Here is an 18,334-nt window from a genome sequence, read left to right as displayed (position 1 = left end):
TATAATTAACTGATAACTGAACTAATCAATTAGTAGATTACTAGAAAATAGTCTGCACAAGTTTAATTATTGATTAATTATTAATTAGTATTTTTGTTGCACTCCTGTAATAGAGTGTTTAGGACTGTTGGCTGACCAAAACAAGAAACTTGAAAACATCATGTTAGGTTCTGGGAAACTTTCACTATTTTCTGACATTGTATAGGTCAAATAATTCATACAAATTATAGGATTGTTTTAATGTAATTTGTGTATCTTAAAATACTAGAATCTACAGCATATTTCTGTAGTTGTGATGTGATTGACAAAGGCAGTCACTAGAGGGCTCCCTAGATTGATTTCACCACTGCAGGTGTCTGTTTTATTATGAGACTTGCAGCAACACAGTGCTTAGACATGCAATCCAATAGATATAAATATTAATATGCATCATTTATGGGATAGTATCACGATTCCAAAAACAACCCCCAGTAGGGCTACAACAGGCACACAGGTGGCTGAAAGACGTAAAGCGTGCATCCATAAAATGACTTCAGTGTTAAACTAACAATGCATTTTTTTGACCTCGGGAGTTCCTGTGTCCTCATTAGACAGATGAGGAAAAACTTCCCTTGTCTTAAAAACATCCGCTGACAAAATTGCAGACCTTCTCTCACTCTATCTGTCACACAAACACACACACAAAGAGTTGTGTTTCCATCAGTTCAGAGGATATTACATTGACCTACATTCATTTCCTGGAGACTTATCCTAACCTTAACTAAACCCTAGTTTAAACTTAACCTTAAACTAAGTCTTCACCCTAAAATTAATTATTTGCATTGGGTGAACTTTTTTTTTTGCCATAAGGGAGGTCCCCACAACGCAAGAAATACCTGGACCACACACCCACCCACACACACACCCTTTCCCATGACTAATTGTATTTTGGGCTGTTGCATTTGTTTGTTTGACTACTGGGTGATATTAGATGGTGATGTGTATTTCATTAATGTGTAACTTAACAAGCCACTTTATCACTCCATGACAGAAATACTGCTCACCACAGTTCCTGCTCATTGTTCCCTTCACACCGTTTCCTCTGGGAAATGTGCAGCCTTGGGACTGGACAAGGATAATTACTGGAAACCCTAATGGGGGCAGGGGAATGCGCTGGCTGTAAATGCTCCTTTCTGTTGGCCTGATTGGGCTGGTCCGCTACCCTCGTTGCTCCTTCATTGGTTCAAGCCAACATCAATCTGTTGATTTCCAGGTCCCCCTCAAGTTTGAAACTTTTTTTTTTTACGAGGAGGAATCGGGTTACAACAAACTCTTGTAACCGATCTCACAGCAAGCAGAGGGAAGAAAAAATACTCTTTCAATAATTTACACATCTGTGGCTGATACACGGTTACAGAACAAGAAGAAAAAGAAGAAGAAGCGACGACGTGTTTTGTATCGCACAAACAACTGGACATACAACAAAAACAAGCCGAGAAACAAAAAAAAACATGCTGTAAAACAACTTGTCCTTGCGTTGCCAGGATGAAGACTTGAAGATATTTTGACTTTGAGAGATTAACATCTTGTCGGATGACCTGGGACCCGCTGAGCTGAGAGAGAAGGTGAGTTAACGGTAGAGTAGTTTCTAACGCTATCAGCGGCCTGTGGTCAAGACCGTCACTTTGGACTTAATTAGCCTTTATAAGTTAACTACAGTCATGCTGCACTCACAAAGATGGACCTATTAACACTTCATTTTGTTTACTAATTTAGCTAACTTGGCTTTCTTTGAGCGGCTGTGTTTTTTAATATGGAGTTTGTATTTTTGTAGCTTATCAGTCAGGAACAGGACGTGATTCAAATAGCATTTTACACAATAAACCTAGCTAGTAACTTAGCAACCACTGGCAGCTAAATGTGCTCCAGTTTATTATGGCGCATATGATATTAGACTGATTTATTTTTAATAATGATAATATTGATCCAGGTTTAGAGTTATTGATTTAGTGTGATAGATATTGGCAGTCTGTAGCAACTATCATGTTTGATATTAACACTAGATCAAAAAAGTGGAGAAACAGTTAATAGAGAAGGCATTTGAGTGAGAGTGAAGCTAATCAAGTTTATTAGCTTAGTTATTGAAGTTTAATGAGAATCTTTTCAGAATGGGTTTCCCACCATATTTGGTGTTACTGTATGTGAAACCAGTGGTTGGAAAATTGGATAGCATGCCTAATGACACGCCCTTTTACATCAGTTATCCAAATATTTCAAATTCAGTATTCATAGGGCTTCGAACCAGATGTGCTGAATTAATCTACTACTCGAGGAACATGCTAGAACAAAGACAGACTATTTGTAGGGCAACACTGAGATAATATCCATACTATGTGCTCATGTGAGACAGTCTTTCAGGACTTCATGTCTTGCACTACAAAATCTCCACCCCTGAACGTCTTACAGGAAATTAAGGAAATGTAGAAGAAAAAGGTCTCTAAAGGTTCATCCCAGCACCTTACATACATCCTTGTAGTCTACTGCACACCGGGAATGAAAGGGTGAAGACATATGTTTTGAAAACACTGATATGTTTTGTAACACATAGGCGTGTTTACATTGTAAAGCACCTCTCCAGAACAAGGCTTGAGTTTGGATGAATAGCTTCACTGTGCAGCCAAGGCTCTGGCAGGTAGCAGCGCACATTATCATGCACAGCCTCTACAGACATGTCAAATGAATTATGGCCCTGGATTAGGACTTGGAGATGCCTCTCCTCTTGCATTAGCTGTGTCAGTGTTGAAGTGATTTGGCATTCTTCTACCAACTGTGTTTCAGTTTCCTGGGCTTACTTTGTGTCTTTGTTGTTGGAAGCAACAGCTGACAACCAGTGAGCTGAGGGCAGGGCCGAAATGAATACTGCAGAAGAACTATAAGGCTTTGTCAACATTTACTGTACATGTTGGCCAGTGTATGTAAAAATACAGGCCAAAAATCCTTGAACTAAAACCATTTGTTGATTTACCAAGTAGTACACGAACAGAAAGTTATTCATCAGCAATTTTGGTGATTGATTTTGTCATTTTTCAAGCAAAAATGCCAAACATCTCTTACAGTAGGTCCAGCTTCTCAACTGTGAGCATTTCCTGCATTTTGTTTTATATCATTTTAATGAGTATCTTTGGGTTTTGGATTGTGATGGGTACTTGGTCATTTGAAGGCGCCTCTTTGGGAAATTGTGGTGGGCATTTATCCACACTGTTATTTGGAGGCTAAATCAGTGGTTTCTAACCATTGTGGTCTGTGACCTCTCAAAAAGGAGCGATGTCTTGCTTGTACATTTAATCTCTTTTGGTTTTGAACTGTTTGTGGAACAGAACAACCAACCTGAATGTGTGAGATTTAGGAAATTATGATGGCCATTTTTTTTTGTATTTTCTGACATTTTTTAATCAATATGGTAATTGATGCGAATCATCACTAAAGTAATCAAATTGGTGTCCCTTTCCATGGACTGCATGGAAATATATTGAAAGTGGAACACAGTACAATAGAAGTACAATCAAAGTCCTTTTGTTTTAGATTTCATCCATGACTGATTTTAATGAGTATTTGCTTTTCATCATTAATCATAGCTTTGTGCTTCACAACAACTTTATCATTGTTTCGGGATAGTATGAATCTGAGAGACAATAAATAATAATGTACAATAATTAGCCAGCAGGTCTAGGCATCTATTTATGTGTATGTCAGTGTAATTGTGAGGATCCCCTCCTCCGAGTGTCTTTTTAGAAAAGGACAATAAAACCACTTTGCCAGACATTCCCCATGCAGTGTTATGGGGGGGCAGAGCTAGAAACTGTTGCAGTAATGTTTGAGACACTTGTTCCTGCCGAGGAGAATCCATGGCAACTCGCTGACAAGACAAGAGAGGTGTTTGACCTGCTTTTACTAGGCTGCAAAGTTCATGAGCACACATGTGGTTTCCAGTTTCCTTGGAAACCTGAAACACGCCGAACATGTGGCCTTGTCTGAAAGAGCAGAGCTGCATGACCTGCAAATATTGTGGCATTGTTTCAAACAGGGAGAGTGAGATATGGCGCTATTTGCCAGTCGGCGTAATAGACTGGATTCATTTGAGATCCCACTCAAGTCGTCTATTAGTCACAGCCACGTCCTCTGATATCGGTCCCCGTTGTTCTCACTGATCTCCATCCCTGCTGTTCTTACGGCCAAGCACACTGGTATTTTCCACTCCATTAACATACAAAGTTAACAAATTACACTCTCTGGGCTTGAGGTGAGGAAAATTACTCATAATGTGCCCTGCTCTTATGGTGGCCTTAATTAAAATGTCAGTGGCCCAGACATCAGTCATAGCTCAAGCACCCTTTAGCACCTTGATTATGTCTCTAGTTATTTGTGACGCTGTTAAGATACTAATTTTATTGTAAATAATATGTAATTAAAACTTGGACACAGCAGTCAAAGTAAAGTCACGTGATAGTGGGTTGGTGTTTCTCTTCTTTATATTCTCTATTATGTTTACGTGTCATGCCAAATCTGCTCAGTTGTAACAAACAACTACCCACTTATGAATTTTAATGCGAGAACAAATGTTGTCAGTGAGTGTTGTGTTGGCCCTCGGGCAGCGCGGCAGTGATGTAGCTGCTGTATTCCCAGCCTTATTATACATGCACAACACTGACTGATGTTCCTAAATTAAAGCTATCATCTCACTGGCACCGTCTTTTTACTGTACGAGCCGCTAGTCCGCTTTCCTTCTAATCCACATTGCTGCCCCAACCTGTTGCACCATGGCAGACTTCTCCTAGCCTCCGGTCTATTTTAGTCCAAATCGGCAGGCTGAATTATTAATCCCCGATCCATTATATGCCGATGTATTAATTATTAATTGTTCGGCGGGCTCTGGCAGATCTGAGAAAACTGTTAAAAAAGGGGCAAGATGTCTGAGCGAAAGGCACTGATTGCCTCCTTTCTCAGCAGATCTGCACAAGCCTTCACAGATGATGACTGTGTGGGAAGATGAGAAGGCGACAGCACATTACCATCATACATACTGCATCCAAAGCAAAGCATGCATTTGGTATGTGCCCATATTTTATATTACATGCTCGCCTTTTGCTTCTGATGCAGTTACGACTCTCATGTCAAAGCCACCGCACCAGATGAGTGTGTACGTGTGAACAGCGAGACCATCAGACAAACACACACACACACACACAATTGTTCCCTCACACCGGCTCCTCTTATTAGCAGTCAGCGCCTCCTCTGTTATGCAACATCTCAAGAGAAGGATGAGACAAACACTACAAAAGTTGATGAAAGATGAAATCGCAGCGTTCGCTTGTCCTGAAATCCTGCTGTTGATTCCCTCGCAGTGGAGTGGCTCCAGTCGTACAGCTCATTTGAGTGGTTACTTGTCCTCTCTGAACACAAAGCACGGATGTACCTTATATAACTACCAGCACTGTCTATTGTTTCTGAAAAGTGGAGACAGATTATATCATACAGCTGGGGAGAATCTGCAGAGAAAGAAACTGCCCCATTAGAACACATTTTAACGACATCCGTCATGCTTTTAGTCATGATCAAGAAGCTCGGTCTCAATTTTATTATCTTCTTTTTATGGCTGCAACTAAAGACGTTTTTTTTTTTTTATTTAATTGTTTGTTATTTTGACAGAAAAGGGGAAAAATGCCCATCAGTTTCCGAACGCCTTTGTCTTATCTTATGTGATCTTATCTTTACGTTGCTTGTTTTGTCCAATCAACAGTTTATTCAGTTTACAATCACGTACGCCAAAAAAAAAAAAAAGGCAGGAAATCCTCATAACTGAGAGGCTAGAAATGGGGGATGTTCTGCAGTTACGCATTGTGTTGCTGATAAGTTTTCTGTCATTGGTCTCATTTATGAATTGACTTATTGTTTCAGCTTTAAATTGGACTCTGTATTCATCGAATGTTTCACGGCTTTGGAAAAGGTAGAATAGTGGTCCGGCTTACTCCACCTGTTCACACAGTGCCTGTTTTTTATTTACATTATGCTTGTGGGAGTGCTACCAAAAGGCGGCAAAGCAAATACAGTATGTAGAGGAGGGAGTGTACACAGTTCAGCATCATTCAGTCCAGGTCTACAGCTCTGCAGTCAATGCTTTTATGACGTGATGTGTAGTTTTTGTTGGCGCCGTGTCAGGTGAGACGTGGTGATTCAACTCTGTGTGTTAGAGCTCAATTGTGCTGTATTGAGAAGTGTTTATATTATGCTGCCACCCACAAATCCATCACAATATGGCCATAAGTGTGGTCTAAAAGTTATCATAATATTCAGTAGCACAGAAACAATTGTTAATCGATATAAAAATAATCAAAACTGCAGCATTTTGATAATCAGTTCATCTTTTTTCATTCATTTTTCAAGCACAAATAAACATGTTCTGGTTCTAGCTTCACACTTGTGCGGATTTCCTGCTTTCCTTTGTGTTATGTGATCGCCTTCTGAATATCTTTTTGCTTTTGGATTGTTTCTCAGATAATAGAAGCTATTTAAAGACTTCCCCCGGGGCTCGGCAGAGATTGTGATGACATTTTGTAGATCAAACGATTAATGAGGAAAATACTTAAATCAACAACAGTCTGACAGCATCTCACAAAATTGAACATTACCAGCTTCTCAGTGGCAGTTTTTTATTGTGCAGAATCGTATAAAAGAGGCTGCAGATGTTGCTTGATGATGTCTTTCAGGCACTTTTCAAAAAGTGCATTTCAAACAGAAGCAATTTTGATAATTGATTAATTGTTATTTTTTTAAAGCCAGAATGCCAAAAAAAAAATGTTTCTTACTTAATGAATATACATTTTTATGGATTTTTGACTGTTAGTCGGACAAAAAAACTTAAATGTGTCACCTTGGGCTTCGGGAACCTGTGCTAGACATTTTTACTACTTTTTGTAGACATTTAATAGACCAATTAATTGAGAAAATAATCATCTGATTAATCAACATTAAAAATAAATATTAATTTCAGCCCTAAATTCAGTTCTCACTATTTTTATCTGTTGGCCTTTCGACTTGTTTCAATCCTTTTACGATTCAGATTATGGTATTTTAGTGTTAATTGGACAGTTGAAAGCAGCAAGAGAGAGGAGGAGGAGGAGGAGGAGAGGGGGGGAACATATGGTAAAGGTCACTGGCCAGTCTCTCACCAAGCACGTCTCACATGTCCGATGTAATGTTGTCACCAAGATACTTAAATGCTTTAGGAAGAAAGTACAGGACTAAGAAGATGCAACATCCTCTGTTTTTGATGAAGATGGAAATATTAAAACTCATGTATGCCACCATTAGCTGAGAGTAACCAGCAGCAAAAGGTTACTGTAGTAGAGATAATTACGGACATTATGTTGAGAGCAGATTATAGGTTTTTGTTTGTGTTGTGTAGTGCACAATTCTTGTATGATTCATATGATTGGTGTCTATTCAGAGAGTTAAAGCAGTAAATCCCGACCAATACAGAGCTCCTCTCAGTAATCACTTCTATCCCAGAGCAGAGAAAATCTTCTCTGCTGATGGAGTCATCTCTTTCAGGGTCACAGTGCCCCAATCCATGTGACTAGTGATCCCTGAAGAGCTTGAAAGTCGTGACATTTTCTGCTGCCATCAACCAATCACTTGTGCGACGAAGTGTCATGGAAAGTTCTACATTGTCTGCCAAAGCTTTTTTAGCAACTTGTGGTGGCCAAGCAGTGTAGAGACACAGTTTCTATTGGCTTTTTTTTCTCTTTATGCCGGCTGTTATCAGTATCCACCAAGCCGTCTAGATTGGCAGCAGCTATTAGAGTGGTGATATTTTGGATACTGCAGCCTCCTCTTCCTCACGAGGCTTGATGGCTATGGGGTGGAGTGGGTGGACACTGCAGGTGTATCCAATTTCTGTCCCTTTGTCACCTGTCAGACCTCAGCTTTGATTTGACTGACAGGTGAGTACAGTCGATGTACAGGAGGTGCTGTATGTAGGATGCCTCCCTTTGGAAAAGCAATGCTACGCTCACATCATGGAGGATTTACATTAAATATGAGCAGCCACTCACAGCATGAGTGTTCATGTGAAGTGGCATGTGTGGATTTTCGGCAAGTAGGTCAACACACATGATTAATGCTGCAGCTAGTTCACCAATGAAACAATTGAATAAGAAGACATCAAAGTAAGGATTGAGAGTTTTTATAATTGATTAAGTTAGTTATCAATGGGGAAAATCCAAATGGTTTCTGATTCCATCTTCTCAAATCTTTTTTAAAAATCTTTTTGTTGTTTAATCTTGTTGTATTTACGGGTTTGAACTGTAGCGTGGAGAAAACAAGCAATCGACATCTCACAGTTTACAGCCTGGAGAGACCTTTTCTCTTTCAGATTGTTTTATTATTGAAAGGAGTTACTATTAAATAATCAGTATCTCCCAGAAGTTATTTGGTGACCCCTCAATCCACAGTTTTGGAACCACTGGGCTAAACTATTAGCTATTAGGGCAGCACATACGTTCACACGTGATTAATCTGCTGATTGATTTTGTCATTAATTGATCAGTGGTAAATAAAATGTCAAAATAGAGAACAATGACCATCACAATATTCTTGAAGTTGAAGGTGGCTTCTTCACATATCCCACAAATACTTCAAAACTCAAAGATATTCAGTTTATTGTTTCCTATAACATGAGAGAAGCAGTAAACCCTCACTGCTGAGAAGCTCAAACCAGAATATTGAATGAAAAAGAAAGACAAGGACTAGTTCTTCTTTATTATAAACTTCTTAAAGGATCCAGCTCCAGTTATCATGGATTTATTGTGAGTTTAAGGCATTGTAACTTATTTATTGCCTGAGAATATTTACCCCTTTTGTTACAAAATTATACCAAATGATTGATACTTTAATGTGTTACACAATGCCTCTAAGTCATAAGGCAAGGCAAGGCAGCTTTATTTATGTAGCACATTTCATACCCAGGGGCAGCTCAATGTGTTTTACATAAAAACAAACATTTAACAGTAAGAATTGGAAGCATAAAACATACAATTAGAAATAAATAAATAAATAAAACCCAATTGTAATAAGAAATGGAAACAAAATACAGAAAGAGAGAAAGGGAGAAAGAAAATGAAAAGCTAGACTAAAATAGAGCATAAAATAGAGTGAGTGCATACTAACAAGATATAGACATTTTTACCTTTTATTCACTGTAAGTCTCACAGGGTTTCACAACAGCCACATTATTGGCAGCACTAAACGAAAAAAGCCGCTAGTAGGAGTTGTCATCCCACTCTTTTCCCAAATGAGTCGGGTAAAGCTTTTGGCCCGAGTGTCCTCAGCGCAGTAATCAGCTTTACCTGCCCTGAAACTCAAAGAGGCAAAGCACATTAAACCCAGATAATAAAGAGCCGATCTAGCTTCATCCGACCCAACTTCAGTAATAAAGACTGGATATCACAGTGAGGTTACATCTTCATCATCATGAGCATCTTTTTACCTTGATCCCTCAGCCCGGCTGTCACGCAGCTTTGACGAGGCTGTCTACACCTGCAGGAGGGTGAGTACATTACCCAGACTCCTTCACTGTCACGAGACATCCATCCAACGCTGGTCAGAGGTCAGGTTTCATTTCCATGAGTCATGTTGGCTGAGCTTTTCAACTACACGTCTTTGTGAGTGAATGTGTCCTCGTTCTGAGCGAGCCGATGATTTTGTATCTCGTTTAACTATCGTAATTACGCTGAGGAGCTGTTGGCGGCTGCAGTCTGTCTTTGTTTTTCATTTCCTTTTCAGCTGCTCAGCAAGCCAGACCAGCAGTAATGTGCATGTGTGCCAGTGTACAGATGTTTGTTTGCGTGCTATGACGACTGTAGCTCGTATATTTTACCACAACACTCTGCAGTGTTGCTGCTGTCATGTCTTGTTTAGCTTTAAATCTGTTCAAATTCAGTCTCTATAAATTTTGTGGAGACGCTGTGTCAGGGTTGGTCGGGCCTTCCCTGGGCACTGGACTTCACAGGCCATTTAGATTTGGCACTAACCACTCTGATGCTGCAAAGTCACCAGAAAAAAAGGAATCCTTGATCGAAAACCTTTTCATCATACGGAGCGCTCCATCCCATGAGAACTTTTTTCTATCAAACCTTTATTTTTCTCGCTGTGGGGAAACAGAGGGAGGAAATGAGAGCCACAGTGAGAATCTTCCTCCATCCTTAAGATAAGAGTGCCAGGGGTCTGTTATGTGATTCTTCAGCAACATGAGCGTGAAAGCTCATGTTGACAGTCCTTAGCTTCACTTCTTTTAAATGGTTGTATGTACGGGCATAGCAGAGAAACACTCTCATTTTCATCTTCTTTCTTCCTCTTTCTCTTCCTTCACAGAATTGACAGCTACGACGGCTCCAGTGCCCAACTAGAGTGGAATTTAATGAGCACTTTCAAATCACCCTCCAATCTGAGAAAGAGGTTGTTGTTCTTAATGTGTCCATTATCCAGTTTGCCCTTTTCAAAACTCTTATACATCCGTTCAGCAAGAGCACGATGAGGTAAATGCAGACTGACTTTAAGCGTTGCGATAAGTGATTCTTCTCTTGAGGCTGACCATTTTGATTAGAGGATGACAGCTGGACAAAGTGATTGTTTTCAGCGGACTGCTGTCATAGAGATAAAGATCACAGTACACTCAAACAGGAAGTTCTGTTCTGGTTTTGTTTATTTTTCAGTCTGATCTTTAGTCAGTGTTTTCATTTGTGTATTTTTATTCACATTTTGAAGTATGGCATTAGGAAATGTTGATAGAAATGGCAAATTTGAAAAAGTGTTGCAGTGGTTTTTGCCTTGATTGAGGTAATGTGCGAAATGAAAACCTTTTTTATCAAGTTCGGCTGTAGCAAACATTCAACTCACGACTGATCAGTTGTTTCTGCTGTCGGCGTCTTCCCGGATATTCCCATAACAAAAGAACGCAGCAGATCATAGCAACTAAGAAACCAATACGAGCTGATATTATAGAACAATTATGTAGATGGCGACTTCTTTTGTTTCCTGTTCAAAATGTCTTCTTGCATAGCCGAGTGTATTCGCTCTGAACTAGTCGATGGAAACGCGTAATCCGTTTTTTCTGGGGAGGGAGGGTTTCCCCTTTTTTGCGAAACATTTCAAAAGTTCGCTTAAATTTCGTTTGACAGTTAGAAACGCAGCTGCTGTCTCTCTCCTTGTTATCTGTTTCACACACATTGCATCAGAGCAAGTTTTTTTTTTTTGTAACAAGTGCAGCTCGGTAACTTGTAGAGTTAGAATCATGATGGTGAAACGGTCAGCAGGGATTCTGCCAGTGATCCTTGATCAGCACAGCGAGAGGCCTGATTAAATGTCCAGCACCTGCACGCTGAGAGGGAGTGAACCGCATTCAGTATGAGACAGTATATAAATGACCTCGTATCCAACACCTACATTTCCCAAATGTTTGAGGATTGATATGTAACACCCTCGCCCCTTTATATCCATCTCCCTGCGTCTGTTTTTGCTCTCGCTCTCTCCTCGTGCGTCTCCTCCCTGGGAAGTATCCTGCTGACTCTCTCTAAGGAGTCTTATTGATATTCTTGGAGAGGCATTGCAGAGAGAGAGAGAGGGAGAGAGAGAGGAGATGGGGGGTGTTGGGAGGGGAATGAAAGTCACACTGTAGCAGCAGACACACAACGCCTTCTAGTTACAACAGTAAAAAAAATCACAAGTCACCCACAGGGATGTGTCACCGTTCATTTTGTCTGCTACTATAATATCACCTCTCCTGCTTTGGATCTGTATTGTCCTCCAGCATGTGATTTGGCAGTTTGCCAGTCACACAGATTTTCAGGCTTTAGGGGTTACTTTCATTTGAAGGGATATTGTAAAAAAAAAAAAGATGAATCCCCTAGTGTGATGTGAAAAGGACAGTTTGCTTAAATATAATGATTTTTGTGTTCACTGCGGCTGTCAACTATTAAGCTACGTTCAGCATATCAGAGACAGTGAGATTTATCAAGGAAACAAGATCTGACTGTTGATCCTCATTTCTATGTATTTTCTTTCCCCCAAGGCGCAGAAGTCTTTCACTTATTTGCATGTGTATTTCTTTAATTATTGATCAATTGGGTATTGATTTTCTCCAGTGGTGCTGATATAAGTTTAGACATTGTTCACTACCTTTATGTTGAAAGATGTAATCATGTTTCCTCTGGAGCTGATTTGTCTTTCTTGTCTTTTCTCTGTTTTGTATCAATGTTGACTTAATATTCTTGTTCGTGTTTTGGGCTGTCAGTCAGACATTTTAAGATGTTAACTTGGTCTCTGGGAAATATTTAACCTGTTTCCACAAAGTTTTCATATTTTATCAACAAAACACACTAAACAATGTGTAGGTTAATCAATAATGATAATAATTGTTAGTTGCAGGCAATATTTTTCTCAAAAATCCTTCATTCTTTATACAAATGAAGACTTCCCAAATGGTAAATGTAGCCTTGGGAAAGCTTTGTCTAAATAAGTTACAGTCTAAAATGATCAAAAATGTTAATTTGAATAATAAAGAAATTAACAACATGACTTGGAGGAACAACTCGATGCAAGCTTTCAGTACTTGGCACTTTTTAATACATTGTGTGATGGATACATTTAGTCAGTGCCAAAAAAATATTGACATTTAGTGCCCAGCCTCACGGGTTCGTCCCTTCATCTGATAAATTATAATACATTTCTATGATATATGTGTTTCCTCCTGCCACCGACTGTATTGACTCGTGTCCTATTTCCTCCTTTTCATCTGTTAAGTCGAATGTCCAGTTATTGTTAGTGTGTGTGTGTGTGTGTGTGTGTGTGTGTGTGTGTGTGTGTGTAGCCAGTGGAACGACCTTGGAGTATCTCCTTACATATGATTGGGAGGAAATTACATCTGAACTCTGTGTTGAAGGATACGGTTTATGTGTAATTTTCTACATGCATGACTGGGAATAAATTACGACAAAGTTTAGCATTCAGTGTGAAGCTGAGACAAATACCAGCTTGTTTAAGCCAATTATCACAGAAGAATTACATGATAATTTGAATCTCTGGTTCTAGCTTGGAAAACGTGAGGATTTTCAGTTTTTCTGTGTTGTGTTATTGTAAATTATCTTTTGGATTTTGGACTGGTGGTGCTTCATAATCAGTATTAGTGAAAATAATGAGTATTTGCAGCCCTATTTCAAGATTTCTAAAATTAATTTTAGAGAGGTTCAAAATATGAGGAATACATTTTTTCTCAATAAGTTTGTAAGTTTCTGAAAGTGGTGGCCATCTCGTGTCAAAATAAACTTCTTTCACTTGCCTCTATATGTCACCTTGATTCATACTCCTCATGCCAGTGTAAGAAGGCACTTGTGGAAAACAACTTTGTCTCTGCCTGTTTACTCTTGTGTACTCCAGGATATCCTTGGAGATATGTGAAGCTCAAAGAGGGAGCACAAGGGAAAATAAATTCATATTATTTCTGAAAAACAGAATATACAAACCTGAAGAAGTGACCCGCCGAACGCTGAAATGATGTGGCATGCTGTGGACCTGCCTCATTTGATTGGGGAGATGGGAGGATGTGAAATCTGGCAGCCTCAGTGACCCCCACTATTTATGAGTCTCTGTCATATGCACAACCTTTCACTGAGTCACCGTGCCTCGGCTCACAATCCATCCACACACAGCAGCAGCAGCAGCATCATACATAAATCAAGCAACACGTGTGCAGTGAATGAGTTGGCACTCTCACTCTGACACACACACACACACACACACACCTTGTTTTTGAAACACGCATTTTGCATAGTCGTGCTGTGGCCAACTTCACTCCTACATGGATACTGAAACATTCTTCTCTATCTGGAAGGCTACGAGCCAGAGGGTTGCTGGGACTAATTTGACAGCTGCCATGGCTCATTATGTGATAAAGGGGACAGTTCTCGGCCCTGCAGTTTAAACAGTGTGTAGATGTTGCTCGCAATAACCTCACACATTGCAAGCTGTCAGGGAAATATGTTTGGTCCTTTTTTACTTCCAAAAATTGAGAAAGTTTGAGTTGATGTCCAAGAAAGAGCTCTTTACTGTTTATATCTGTGTGTGTATTAGTCATAGAAACCAAACACTCATCATTAAAAGTGTCTTTACGTTGCGAATAAACACCCAACTAAACCGTTTCCTTCTCTTTACTCTTTCTTACTCATCTGATTTCTCCAGACTCGACGATGGACTCCTTCAGCACTAAGAGCTTAGCCCTGCAGGCGCAGAAGAAGCTGATGAGCAAGATGGCCACCAAGAGCATGGCCAACCTCTTCATCGACGACACCAGCAGCGAAGTGCTGGACGAGCTGTACCGTGTCACTAAGGAGTACACCCGCAACCGCAAAGAGTCGCAGAAGATCATCAAGAACCTGATCAAGATGGTGGTGAAGCTGGGAGTGCTCTACAGAAACAATCAGTTCAGCAGCGAGGAGCTGATCCTGGTGGAGACCTTCAGGTGGGCAGCAACAGTCACTCAGGGAATAGTTAAACATTTTCAGCTGCGCCAATTAGTTGATCAGTTGAGCGGCAGAAAATTAACAGTTTTCATTAGTGATAAAAATGTAAATACCCTCCTTAGCCTTGTTACATTTCTGTTTGTATTCAGATTAAACAAGCACTACTTTGTGCTTTAGGGGGTTTGGAAGGTGAATTTTTTAACTTCCTGCCTGAGGGCTCCTGCTCTGTACTAATATTGATCTTCTCATCTAACTCTAAGAAGGAAACCTAATAAATAGTTTTTTACATTGTTTACTTTCAAGGGGTTTGAATGAAAAGGTTTTGAGACTTCATAGCACATTTAAATAACGTTATATTGTGTGTCAGAAGGTGACAAATCTCAAAAAAAACAGCAGGGAGTGAGTTCTGATTGAGAGCTCCAAGTAGGAAGAACTGCAGTTGAACTACATTTTTGTGTGCTGATGGAAGCAAATTAAGGAAATTGACTCTACGATCAGTTTATTTTGCACTAAAATAGTACAACTCAGCTTGGGGGCATGTGACACTGACATAAGTGCACAGTATGGAGAATGGTGATTATATTAGCATGGAGATGTATCGCTGCAAAGGACAATGCTATGATAGATATGGAGGGTGGGGGTTGTGAAACTTCTCCAAAAAAAAAAAAAAAATCACAAGACAGCAGTTTCTATTTTTACCCAACTGATATCACTTTGCTTCTGCTGCTCCAGTCAGAATTAGAAACTGACAGCCTCTCCTCTCCGTCTGTCTCACAGGAAGAAAGTCCACACTCTGGCCATGACGGCGGTCAGCTTCCACCAGATCGAGTTCACCTTTGACCGCCGGGTCATGAGCGCCATTTTGAATGAGTGCCGGGAACTGCTGCACCAGGCCATCAAACGCCACCTGACAGCCAAGAGCCACTCGCGCGTCAACCACGTCTTCAATCACTTCGCCGATTGCGACTTCCTGGCAGCTCTCTACGGGCCCTCTGAGGTTTATCGCGCTCACCTGCAGAGAATCTGTAACGGCGTAAACAAGATGCTCGACGAGGGGAACCTCTGACCTCTGTAGGCCTTGTTATGAGGCACCTTTACCTCTAGTCACCCCTCATGTACCATCTTGCAGGATTTTTTTTTTTTTTTTAAGGTGACAATCATGAACATTTATTTTTTCATTTGTTGGTTTGTGATTGTGTGTGCCTTTCAAATGTTACTGTAACACTGAAACTCTCTTGGCTAGTTAGTCCAAAGTCTAATTCCTCTTCAGCCTGACTTTGTTTTTTGTTATTTTAAACAATACCCAGCAGCTTGTTATTTTAAATGAATGTAAAACATCATGCTCTTATCAGTATATTCAGAGGTAGGAGCCTTGACAACTGCGCCCTAAAAAAAACAATTTTTTTCTTCATTCCAAGGGCACAAAGCTTGCAGTCTTACTTAGTCAAAAAGACACGAATCCAGGCATAGGCCTTCAGTTATATCTCTGTAAGGTGCCTTTTAATGGACGAAAAATGGTTTTGAGAGCACCAGGAGAGGAAAGAAAGTGAATTTCTATCTCTTCGTAATACCCAAGGACATAAATAAGTGACCTTTTTTTTTTTGTTCTGTTTTGTTTTTTTCTAAAAATGGTATTGCACTCAATCCTGAACAAGCGCTGTACTGTACTTTCCTGCAATAGTGAAACCATGTGAAGCACAGCAGTAATCCTGCTTAGCCTGCATTTACAGATCTCACCATCATGCACTGAACTCCACTTTGTAGAGAGACCAGGCTATTGTTGAAAAGGGCATATATGAACCCAGTTTTGCTTTTAATAGTTTGGTTTATAGCTACCACATGCCACCACAACAAAGATGAAGTATTTGGGTCACAGGGGACCATCAACATGTTGGAATTTGATCGTGCTGCATTGTCTCTGCTCTGACTCAGATGTCTCACTGGTTGCACACTCGTGTGCTTTAAAAGCACTCACAGAAAAACTTCAACTTTGTGTCTGTAAATGGCATAATCACAGCAGGGGAGCACCAGGTGCAAAGGTTGCTCTGGCATTTTATCAGAGGGGAATAAAGTGATAGCGCGCGCAAAGTAGTAGTCATAATAGATGCTGGAGTTCAATGTCAGCTGTGTTACAGATTTATTGGCGCTGCCTCAGGTCTATCCAAAAAGCACTAAAACTCTTGTTCGAAATTCTGACAGACCTGAACTAAAAAGACTCCCATTGAGCAGCCAGATGAAAGGCTGGACGAAAAGCTGCAGCTCCATGTCTATGAAAAAGGCCAGGCAGGGTGTAGAGATTAGAGCAGAGACAAACACAGTACCTGATTGTACTCTCCCTCTGCAATTATAGCTCCCAGCTCTGGGGCGGTGGTATAATGGCCTGAAGCCTGCCTCCATCGAGCAGCTACTCCATTTCACCACACAGCAGCCCCATGTAATGTGATGGAGATGTTTGCGCGTTACAAGTCCTTTTTAATGGAGTGAAAGATGTTGTGTTTCTTCCTTTATAAAGGAGCATATGAATAGTTACTACTATCCCTCTCAAACCTCACATAATAGCCATCTTTCCTTTTTTGTCTGTGTGTTTGTATCACTGAGCCTGTCTGGGAGATTGTTTTGTGCTGCGGCCTCATTTTGTATTCTGTGTGTGTGTGCATGTGCGCGTTGGTGTGTGTGTGTATGTGTGTGTGTGCGTGCGCGTTTCTGTGTGTATCTGTGAGAGAATTGGAAATTGAGCCGTATAATAAGCACTGTGCTTTTCCAGATAGGATTGCTGAAACTTTAACTTCATCCACAGCACCTCTGCCAAAGAAAAGAAGTCTGATGTTACTCAAAATGTAGCCCTTTTTTCCTGAGAAACATTATAGAAAACCGTATGCACTTGATTACTAGTAACTCTGATCATGATGAAAACAAAGGTGGTGACTGTTGTGGTTTCAGTCCTTTTTTTTTTTTTTTTTTTTTTTTTCAAATTCACCTGAGTATATTCTTGTATCTTAGACCCATTTTGCGTCATTTTGGGAGGCTATAAAAGTAATTATTTTTGTAGCAAAAGCAGTTGACTTTAATTTTCTCCAATTCCCTCACATCTCAGGGTTTTCCCTCAGTTTAAATCAATGTCATTCTAAAATAGACAGATCAGGAACCTTTTCAACAGCCCTGTTTATTTTACTAAAACTCTCAGTGACTCATACTTTCCTTGTTGCATTTTTACTCTTGTGAATTGAAATGTTTTTATTTTCACTTGTGTATATATGATTGTTTTTGTGTCTCTGTATTGTATCTATACACAATAAATATAATACAATTTACTTTTTTAAAAGAATACATTTCTCATCGTCTTCTAATTTTTAAACCCTCCCAACGAGTGTCTTCCCATCTGTATGTCGGATGTTGGAATTTTCCGGCCAGATTGGAGGGAGTAATCTGACTGTGCCTGACCTGGATTTAGTCGAGCAAATCCCTTCCTCCCGCTCTGAGCATTGTTGGGAAACCATGAACGTAAACACAAGCCCATCAGACTCACAAACAATTAATGTTTAGGTCATTTTTTTCCACTTGACAGTTGAAGGTAGAACAGGAAATGTATTAAACAACTCTGTTTTTTGGAAATTTAAACCATGAGCAAGACTCACTGTATGAATGAATCTGCCATTGACTTTGGAGGAATGATAATTTGGTCGATAGCACGTCTGCAGATCTTCCCTGCAGCACATTGAAACTACTGCAGTACCAAGTGTCCAATTACCCTCTAATGGTCTAATGGTCATTATCTCAATATCCTT

General features: G+C 40.0%; 1 protein-coding gene across 1 annotated transcript; it reads left to right on the top strand.

Moving 5' to 3' along the window:
• The first annotated feature begins 1,422 nt into the window (after window positions 1-1,422).
• Window positions 1,423-15,846, top strand: tnfaip8l1 (tumor necrosis factor, alpha-induced protein 8-like 1). Its single transcript, XM_053322568.1, has 3 exons — window positions 1,423-1,604; window positions 14,269-14,548; window positions 15,327-15,846. The coding sequence occupies exons 2-3, from the start codon at window positions 14,277-14,279 to the stop codon at window positions 15,613-15,615; spliced, it is 561 nt and encodes a 186-aa protein (XP_053178543.1). The 5' UTR covers window positions 1,423-1,604; window positions 14,269-14,276; the 3' UTR covers window positions 15,616-15,846.
• The last annotated feature ends 2,488 nt before the right edge of the window (window positions 15,847-18,334 follow it).

The sequence above is a fragment of the Scomber japonicus genome, chromosome 7 (assembly GCF_027409825.1).
Source record: "Scomber japonicus isolate fScoJap1 chromosome 7, fScoJap1.pri, whole genome shotgun sequence".
In the NCBI taxonomy this organism is placed as follows: Eukaryota; Metazoa; Chordata; class Actinopteri; order Scombriformes; family Scombridae; genus Scomber; species Scomber japonicus.
The sequence above is the reverse complement of the archived record's forward strand: the minus strand, read 5'-3'. Positions and strand labels throughout refer to the sequence as shown.

Coding starts and splice junctions, on each gene's coding strand:
- tnfaip8l1 (XM_053322568.1), top strand. CDS start 14,277: ATGGACTCCTTCAGCACTAAGAGCTTAGCCCTGCAGGCGCAGAAGAAG. Junction 14,549..15,326: donor ATCCTGGTGGAGACCTTCAG/GTGGGCAGCAAC, acceptor TCTGTCTCACAG/GAAGAAAGTCCACACTCTGG.